Genomic DNA, 10,046 nt, shown 5'->3' with positions numbered 1-10,046 from the left:
AAGGAAATGAAAGGAGAGAGAGAGAGAGAGAAAACACTTTGCATTTATTCTAAATGTTTACCACATGCCTTAACACAGACAGCTGTTGATGCCCCAGATGCTTTCTAACAGAGAGTAGTTATTTGTCAGCCTGGAGTCACTGTGTGTTCTGCCAAAGAAGGGGGTCGCACACAAGGGTTTGGAAATGAAAGAAATTAATCTTTCAGTTTTAACAAAACTATAAGTCAATAACAAAGTTTTAAAAAAGACATGTTCAATAAAGAGATAATCAGTAGAAGGAAAGACATATTGCACAATTTAGCAAATTAATAAAATTGAATATTGAGGACTTTTTTAAGAAGAAAGGAAGACAGAAGAGAGAAGAAAGATAACATCGATGTGGTAGAAATGGGACAGAGGTCCGAGGGAACGGTACATTTACAGCCAACATGGTGTGGAGCATGTGGTAGAGAGTCCCAGGCAGAGAGGGGACACACGTCTGGGACGCAGTGTACGCATGACAAAACGAAACAGGACAGAGAGCGGGACAGGCAGAACCTCAGTCCACAGCCTTCTTCGGGGAGGTGTGCGCAGGGGGATCGGCTTGTGCTGCCCAGGTCTGCCCTGAGTCCCTTTCTGACATCCTGTTTATGGTGAGCTGTTCCAGATTAGCGGGCCGTGCCACCCGCAGACTCGCAAACGGGGAACATGTGTTCCAGCAGGGGTCAGAGAGTGATGTGCTCCACTCCGCTCCGCTCCGCGCGACTGGGGGACAGGGCAGCCTTCCAGGGCCCCGCGGGCAGGCTCTCCTCACTCTCCTGAGCCCCTCGACAGACCCTGCGCTCCATCAAAACCCTCGTCACCAGGCACAGGTCAGAGGGTTAATGGGGTGGTAATGTGGGTCAAAGTTAAAGCTGGTTAAAGTCCGGCAGACAAGGGCCTCCCCACCCCCCCACCACCCCACCTTCTCCTATCCCAGAAACCAAGATTCGTCACACCAGCCCATCCCCTTTGTCTTTGTACTCTTTGTCCTGTTGTTGACCGTTGCTTTGCTGGGCGCTTTGCTGAGTGGAAGCTGAAAGGGCAGGATGTTTAGTTCATTATGGCCCTTTAGTATTCTACTCTGTTTGATCATGAGAACCCCCCCCCCCCCCCCACTCCTAAATTGAGAACATGGTGGGATGTCCCCTGCAGCAGTGCCTGTATTCGGACCCTAGCATGATTTCCACGCTGATCTCCGCAGTTTAAGTTGAGTCCTTTCCCACAGAAAGAGGCTACATTCCAACCACCTTCCATTTCATCCACAACAGCTGAGGTCACTTACCAGTGTGGGCTGTTAGGGGTCTCCAGGTTTCCACAATGCACTCATTCCTCCATCTTATCATTTCCAGTCCCTCACAAAATCAAAGGCAAGAGGTTGCTGTTGCTGAGTGTCCCAGGCCAGGCTCTGAGAGTTCTTTAAAACACACCCACACCTTGGCTGCATTAGAGTAATTTGGTCATTACAGAGTTTGAACGGAACAGTGAAGTCCTGATGCCTTCATGCTGAATTCCTAATGACAGTGTTCTCAGTGATATTTACATTTGTAATGCTGATGATAAGAGAGGGATTGACACACATATTGCATCTGTCATGGATAAACAGGGAGAGAGGTACTGCCTTGCCTAGCCTGGTTTAGTCACGCAGTGCTCTGAAAGGCAATAGCCTGGCATGGGCCAATTTAGTAATCACTCAGTTTTAGGTTCCTTTTAAAATAAAATTATTCCAGATTAATAAGTAGAGGTGATTGGAGAAAAAATTTGGCAAAAGCTGTGTGACAGTGTGAACAAAAAAAATGTATAAATATCCAGTTTGAAATGCGACCTGAGGTAAATCTCCGGAGCTTTGGCTTTGAATTTTGCCATGGCATGCCCTAAAATAACATAAGAATTAGCACTCAGTCAAGTGCTTTCATACATATACATGTACACACATGTACATATCCCTTTGCCACACTGGTTGCCAATTGGCAGTCTATCTATCACTGGGGGTGTATAAACCATCCCCATCACCCCTAGAATCTCCCCCTGTCCTTTCACGCACTCACACATTCTGACACAAAGGCACACTTGTGCCCAGCTGCTATCTGGGGAATGGGGATTTCTGGACCCTGAAGCTCACTGTGAAGCATTGACCAGAGATGTCCCTTTATGCAGCCAACTGCTGTCTCCACACGGACATTCCCTGATCTGCACAGGGAGCAGTGCACACACACAAGGAATGGTTAAAAGTGGTTAAAGACCAACGGGGGCAATGCTGTATCTTTAGGTAGCCTTTTCTGTTTGGCTGACTCTCATAGTCTCGTAGTTCCATCATGCTCTGCTTTGGGGATCAACACAGGAAAAGAAGCATGCCCCCTGCTGGCCAGCATCCTCTATGTTCAATAGCATTTAGGAATCAAAACTGGTATTCAGGTGTGCTGCTTCTACTGCAGCTGTAAAACTGGAATATCTGCTGCATTCAGTTTCAGTTCTCTTATGTGTGACAAATTCCTCTCAGCAAACGCATCACATCAGCAGTATGCTATTCCAGAGCTAGCATTTACACAGTCAGCTGCATCAAGACCTCTTGTGTAACAAACGTGCTGTGCTTGGAGCTCAGCCACAGATTACGACTACGTTAGCCAGCTGAGTGCAATGGATCAATGTGAATCATTAGACTGCAATGCTTTCTGTGTATTCCAATGGGTAATTTTAACATTACTGACCTCACACACCTCCAGAATCTGAGGGAGGATGAGAGATAATTTGATGGATGAAAAAGAGGAAGAGGCTGCAGAGACTAGCTGCAGGCAGAGTGAAGAATTCAGGTGCACTCGTCATCTTTCCTCTCAGAACTGAGGTGAAGCGCACGCCATCCGTTGCCAGGCAGCACCCTCACTGGAAGCCTCAAGCACATTGGAAAGGCTCTTGGCTCAGGTGCGCCATGTGGGTCTCTCACAGGCGTGAGCTCGAAGGAGCTGGTGTAGGCGGCTGTGATGTCTCCTCGCTCCAGATGCGCCTGGCCCAGACTCACTGGCAGCATGGGGACTAAGCGCAACATCAAAGCCCCATTTCACCAGAGGGAAGGGGGTCATCATAGCAGCTGGAGTGGGGAAGGGCAGTGCTTCCAGGACAACCCAACACTTCAGTAAAAGGCATGAATCTTTTGCTATCTCTTTCACTGTCCCTCCCAAATAGAGTGTATGTTCAGCTTTTTTTGATACTTTGCACAAATATGCCCAACTCTGGACAGGGGTGAAAATTGACACTGTGTAAGTAGAGCGGTGGGAGAGTAGGAGAGTGCTCGCTGCACACAACACTTTCACTTTCATCGCCTACTATTTGTGTCCTCATTCTAAAGGGAGGAGTCTGTGCGGGTTTCTCTGCATAGAGGATGTTGTACGTGTCATGGAAATGTGTGTGTGTGAGTGTGAGTGTGTGTGTGCCTAAGAGTGAAAGGTGGCACAAAAGTGTCATAAAAACTTCCAACCAACAAACAGAAAACACCCTGCAGCTGCCATGCTTATCTCTGTGGCTGAGGCAATTTGATATATTTGCTATATTTGATATTGGATGTAGTACTCATTAAAGTGCAGAGCAGCCATGTCGGGCTGTGTACTTAATGGGAAACCCCCAGCTTCTTCTACCAAACACCACCTTTGGTCCCCCTCCTCCTACCTCTGCCACCAATCCAGAATAACAGAGGACATAGCAGCTACGGTAAACTATAAGCGTTACAACATAGCTGGAAATTTATGGTTTGGGGGTGGCTAAACCATGGAACATTGTGAAAATGTTAATTGGCTACTTTGCCACTAAACCATATTGCAATGTAAAATAAAACAAACAATAAAAAGCAATACTGTTTTGTGCTAACTGGGACATATGGAAGGAACAACTAGCAAGGGCATACAGCCAAAGTACCAGATTACTGACAGCAGGACAAAAAAACATTTGTATGTCAATTTGCAATCCTACTGTTTCAGTTAAACCTGACCTCGACACATTTTTGAGCACACATATTAGAAGCAGTGACAGTAATACTTAACTAATACTTACACACAAGAATGAGATACATTACAGGGGCGACATGGCTCAGGCAGTAAGAGCAGTCGTCAGGCAGTCGGAGGGTTGCCGGTTCGATCCCCCGCCCGGGCTGTGTCAAAGTGTCCCTGAGCAAGACACCTAACCCCCAAATGCTCCTGACGAGCTGGTTGGCGCCTTGCATGGCAGCCAATTGCCATCGGTGTGTGAGTGTGTGTATGAATGGGTGAATGAGAAGCATCAATTGTACAGCGCTTTGGATAAAGGCGTTATAGAAATGCCAACCATTTACCACTTATAAGAACACCAAAATGCTTGGGTACTTAACTTTCAATAACAAGCCAGCACCAGTGTGTCTTTAAACCGTGAATGTTCTACATTTGCAAAGTATTAATCATATCATAATCATATTGCCTTACAACTGGTATGACAAACATTAAAAAACTGTTTTTACAACAAACACAATCTTTTCAGTTGAAATTCTGTGGAAGTGGTTCGCTAATATTTGACTAGGTCAGAGCTAAATGTGAGTGTGGATATTTGTGTGAAACAAAGTACCATCTGTTGGATGTCCATAAAATATAGAATTTTCACTGTATTATATTACGAAATAATGCGTTATCATGCACTATGAATTGAGAGGGCCCGCTGTTTTAAACGTTTGTAAATATGCTTTAACTGTTTAAAATATAAATGAAGTCGACTAATGATAAGGTTTCTTTTACCTGAACGCCATAATCGGTCAGGAAACCAAAAGTGTTTCACTTCTTACTTTTACTTTCACTTCAGATTGCGTTGCTGGTTACTCGTGTGATGCACATTCAAAATTACAAGATTTCCCGTAGGCCATGTGTACCGTCGACAAATTTACGTCTTTCGATCTAGCAATTGATATGTTTCAGGATAACTTGTCCATATAATATTGTAATATAGTGCAGAATTACATTCAAGTAGAACGAGGAGGTGTGTTGCGCATTTGACGGCAGACGGTCGCTGTCTTATAAGAGTGCCGCAAAGAAACGAAGTTGGATCTTAAACTAACGCTTATGGACAACATTTCTCCAGTTTAAGATGAACGGTGACGGCAAGCATATGCGTCTCCGCGAGTGGTTAATAGCTCAAATAGACGGCGGAAATTATGCAGGGCTGAGTTGGGAAAACCAGGAGAAAACCATGTTTAGAATACCTTGGAAACACGCGGCAAAGCAGGATTACAAGCAGGATGCAGACGCTGCGTTATTCAAGGTAAAATAAATTGTGGATCATAATTTTTGCATGGGATACTGTGAATGTTCTATGTCAGTTTATGAGTATTTGACATTTATTTTCCATAACATAATTATAATACGATTAATACAACAAACAATGAATGTCAACAAAGGTCAAGTTACAGTATATTTACCCTCAAATCTATTTAGGATGATCAATTTACTGATTGGTAAATCCAACCAGAACAAATCACATTTAAGTATGTCTTTAGGCTACTTGCTGACTGTAGGGAACTGAGTAAATTGAAAGGGAACAATATTCTTAAGCCAAGAATGCATGAATATCCAAACTTAAAAGTGGCCTTCAAGTAGTAAAATAAATATGTGTTCCAAATCTGAACCATCCTTTCAAAAGACATTTAGTTGGAATCATGAATTCATATAAAACATGAATTCTCTCTCTCTCTCTTCTCTCTCTCTCTCTCTCTCTCTCTCTCTCTCTCTCTCTCTCTCTCTCTCTCTCTCTCTCTCTCTTCTCTCTCTCTCTCTCTCTCTCTCTCTCTCTCTCTCTCTCTCTCTCTCTCTCTCTCTCTCTCTCTCTCTCTCTCTCTCTCTGTATTTCAGGCATGGGCTGTGTACAAAGGCAAGTATAGAGAGGGACGAGACAAAGCTGACCCTTCCACTTGGAAGACCCGTCTGCGCTGTGCCCTGAACAAGAGCACAGACTTCCGGGAGGTCCCTCAGCGCAGCCAGCTGGACATCTCTGAGCCCTACAAGGTGTACCACATTCAGGCAGAGGGAGGCAGCGCCATGGGTAAGCCAGCGAGCCACCAGCAGGAGCAGGTGGCAAAACAATGAGTGCCTAACAGAACAAGGTCCCCTCTGTGCCTGCACACTCAGACTCCCCTCACACTTAGCCAGACCATGTTTCACTGAGCCCGTGCTTCTCTATATCCTACAGTATCTCCTGGGCCTCATGTGATCTACCTGGGCAGCCAGCCTGACACACCCCTCAGTGTACCAGCCAATCTCCCCCCGCAGGTAACACTGATCCTGACCTGACAACTTTGTTTCGTTTGTCTCTGGTTGCTGTCAGCACAAACTATGAGAGTATATGTGTTGGTCAGACTCTAGTGGGTGTGAAGCGTAATGATGTCATACTGCTGACACCTAGTGTCCAGGAGGTGAACTTCATGTAAGGAAAATCTTTATCTCTGTGTCTTCAGAATGAGAATGGACTCTACTTTCACGCAAGTGCACACAAATGCTTTATTCTATTGAACATAGTAGGACTTTGTTAGGTAAAACAATCTTGTGTCCCACAGTTAAGCTTTCGTGTTGATCAGAAGGAGAGGATGGATACCAGCCGTCAGGCCCTGCATACTATCAGCCTGGGCACACAAGGCCAGTCTGCCCCCACAAACTGCGGTCAGCAGCTACATATCCTCACATCATGGAAGATAACAGTCATTGTTTAGCAAGGGCATTAACACTAATTGATGGAAACTTGGCTTAAGAAGGGCAGCACGGTGGCGCAGTGGGTAGCACAACAAGAACATCCTGGGTTTAAGCCCCACCCAGGCCTTTCTGTGTGGAGTTTGCATGTTCTCTCCGTGTCTGCGTGGGTTTCCTCTGGGTAGTCTCCTCTCACGGTCCAAAGACATGCAGGTTAGGGACTACAGATGAAAATGAGCCCTCGGGTAAATAAAAGAAGAAGATCCTTACTTGTTTAGAACAGTGCTGCTGAGAAATGGTTGGGCTGATGTCTGCAGTTTCCCTCCACAGAGGACAGTCTGAAGCCTATCGCATATCGAATGTCTGGTTCTTTGTCAACTGATTGCTTCCTGCCAGCTACCCACATATCAGGGTCCCGAATCACAGGTAGGAGAACTCCTATGATGACCTGAAAAACCCTGAAAAACCCTCAACTATGTCACCTTGAAAGCACATTTGGCAACATCCATCCTGCTGCCTAACCGAAAACATGTACAGATCAACAGATTACATGGCAGAGCACAAGTCCTCACCATTAAACCTCACATGGCCACAGATATAGGAATTGACGTCACCTGAAACCAATGTGCAGACTGTACTAATGCCTGCTCATGACAGTTGAGTGACTGTCGAGGGAATTGTACAAGGTGCCACCACAATAGAGTGACGTATAGTGTGCCACCGTGTCCCCAGATTTCCGTCTGCAGGTGCGTCTGTACTACCAGGGTCAGCTGGTCCAGGATGTCACCACTAGCTCAGCGGATGGCTGCTGGATCCTGCAGGGCTCGGTGCCCGTGGAGAATGAGCGCATCTACGGGCCCTGCACGGCAGACCAGGTCTGCTTCCCCCCGCCCAAACTGGCCCGGGTGCCGCTGGGCATCGCCCAGGCCATGGCCCGCCTGCTGCCCCACCTGGAGCGCGGCGTGCTGCTCTGGGTCGCCCCCGACGGCGTCTTCACCAAACGCTTCTGCCAGGGCCGTGTGTACTGGGGAGGCCCCCTGGCCCAACACCAGGACAAACCCAACAAGCTGGAGCGGGAGAAGACCTGCAAGCTGCTGGACATGCCCATCTTCCTCAAGGGTGGGTTTTGGGGTGGGACAGCTAAAATAGGGGTGTCAGCATCCAGAGGGTCTGTCCCTGGTGTGGAATAATAAGGTGTAGAAACCATCCTTAGTGTGGTTCATTCTATCCTCAACCTACTCTTCTTAAGTGCATCTGTGTGGAAATTATTTTCCCATCCTGTGCCTCACCATGTCCTGCTCTCTGTCCTCTGCACACAGAGCTGCAGCAGTACCTGCATGGAGGTGGCCCCAAACCACGCTTTGAGATTGACCTCTGCTTTGGGGAGGAATTCCCTGTATCCAACCAGAATAAAGCCCAGAAACTCATCACAGCACAAGTGAGTGTGTGCCAGAGACCAGGGGCCTGTACCATTGAGCAGGCTTACTGAGTTAGCTGGATAACTGAGTAAAATCCAGAACCCTTATGGAACATGGACTGATGTGAAAAGAGCTGTTTCACCTGCGAACTCAGTAATCCTGCTTCATGAAACAAGCCCCATGAATAACAATAATTGCACAAGGTCCAATAACTTGGTTTTGACTACTCCAGAACTTTTACATAAAAAACGTATTTGTTTAAAAACAAATAATTTCAAAATGCTATTGCTTCTGCTGTCTATGCTGCAGATATAGATAATCAAATATGCAGATATTGCTATATCAAGCCTAAATAATGATACAGTGCAGCTTCTAAATGAAGCTAGCAGCATATATAATTACAATAATCATGTGTTCACTACATGATCAATGTCTAAATTGGTATAATTCACACTACAGCTACCAAAAGGTGTGCATTTAAAACAAATGACAAAAGAACCATATGACTAAACAAAGTGTTATGTGCTATGTGTACAATCCTGTTTTATGCTTTGCATTATTTTAATTTCCATCGCTGCTGGCTCTGACTATCTGCTGTGTATATTCAGAGAAAAGAAACTCAACCAAAGTTTTCCAACTTTCGGTAGTGCTTCCTGGATTAGTGCCATACATTTATATTGTGTTACAAACTCTGACAACTTGATTTTATTGATTGAAATGCAAGTAACAGCATTTAGAAATGGCTATTGTGGGACAGCAGAGGGCAGGGTAGCTCACATTTCTAGGTTTCACACAGTGCTTTTCACAAATCCATTGGCAGGTTGAACCCCTGTTTGCCAGAAATATGTTGCTGAACATCAAGAAGTCAGAGAAGGAGGAGGACAGTGCCTTAGGCGGGCAAGTCTGGGACAGTGGACGACCAACAGAGCCCACCACAGCTTGTGCATCTACTGCAGACCTGCCATTTTCACAGAGGACGAGTCCACTCATGGAGACGGGAGGAGGAACAGAACTAGAGAGAGAAAGGAGTGAGGTAGGGAGGGATGGAAAAAGGGGTTTGTAAGACCAGCTGGACAGCTCTGTTGCAACAGTGTGGGAACTGACAGATCTTTTTACCAAGGTTCTGGGGTCCATTCTCAATGCTGTTGTACCCTTCAACAAAAATGAGTGTAAAAATGTAGGTCACTTTGGACAAGAATGACTGCTAAATGCCAACATGTAATGTAAGACAAAGAGACTGGGAAAAACAGGCTGAGGGAGGTAAGATAGAATGAGGCAGAGGGAGATCGTTCATGAAGGTTGCTCTATTTTGCCTATAAACTGACACATACACTTATAATTTCTTCTGCTTTATTTGGGCTATGGCTCTTTTGACGAAACTTTGCTTTGCAGAAATAAGTCATTAAATGTAGAATATTTGTTTATGAGCATAGGAACAGCTGATTTACTTTTGTGTTCTTATTACATGACATGGAATGAAAGTATTATTTTTTTGGTGAGATATGTATTTTTTCAAATAATCAAATAAATCTTCTTAAACTTGATTTTGTTTAAGACAATTTAAGTTTTAAAATGAACACAGCTTTTTATAATTAAAGTTTTTATTCCACAGTGTAAAATCAACCTTTTTGTACAATACGTTTCTTTACAATTAGTTGATTATTTAATTGTGGAAGTGAAGCTTGTCATGTCTCTTATAAATAGTTTCTATTTGTTAAAGCAGTGAAGAGTAAGCACAGTTATCTTTGGCATAAGCTGCAAGGCAACACCTTGAGTACCTTCAGTGTCTGAGAGAGACTCCTGTGAAAAAATCCAAAAGAATGTATGTGTTAAGATGCACTGATTTATGGCAGCTGCAAGATAATAAATATTTAACAATTTAAAATGAAATTCCTTGTACAATTTATAGCTTGTCGTTGGT

The 10,046-nt window shown here is 44.8% G+C and overlaps 1 protein-coding gene across 1 annotated transcript; it reads left to right on the top strand.

Annotated features, from left to right (window-relative positions):
- The first annotated feature begins 4,838 nt into the window (after positions 1 to 4,838).
- Positions 4,839 to 9,999, top strand: irf10 (interferon regulatory factor 10). The gene is made up of 8 exons (XM_061258488.1): positions 4,839 to 5,289; positions 5,877 to 6,066; positions 6,214 to 6,293; positions 6,578 to 6,680; positions 7,038 to 7,133; positions 7,440 to 7,826; positions 8,027 to 8,145; positions 8,946 to 9,999. The coding sequence occupies exons 1-8, from the start codon at positions 5,116 to 5,118 to the stop codon at positions 9,186 to 9,188; spliced, it is 1,392 nt and encodes a 463-aa protein (XP_061114472.1). The 5' UTR covers positions 4,839 to 5,115; the 3' UTR covers positions 9,189 to 9,999.
- Positions 10,000 to 10,046: the final 47 nt, after the last annotated feature.

This window comes from Conger conger, chromosome 10 (genome assembly GCF_963514075.1).
Source record: "Conger conger chromosome 10, fConCon1.1, whole genome shotgun sequence".
Lineage (NCBI taxonomy): Eukaryota > Metazoa > Chordata > Actinopteri > Anguilliformes > Congridae > Conger > Conger conger.
The sequence above is the reverse complement of the archived record's forward strand: the minus strand, read 5'-3'. Positions and strand labels throughout refer to the sequence as shown.

Excerpts from the sequence above, each read along its gene's own strand:
- irf10 (XM_061258488.1), top strand. The coding sequence starts at position 5,116 with ATGAACGGTGACGGCAAGCATATGCGTCTCCGCGAGTGGTTAATAGCT. Across the intron at positions 5,290-5,876 it reads CAGACGCTGCGTTATTCAAG|GCATGGGCTGTGTACAAAGG; the intron begins GTAAAATAAATT and ends TCTGTATTTCAG. Across the intron at positions 6,067-6,213 it reads AGAGGGAGGCAGCGCCATGG|TATCTCCTGGGCCTCATGTG; the intron begins GTAAGCCAGCGA and ends TATATCCTACAG.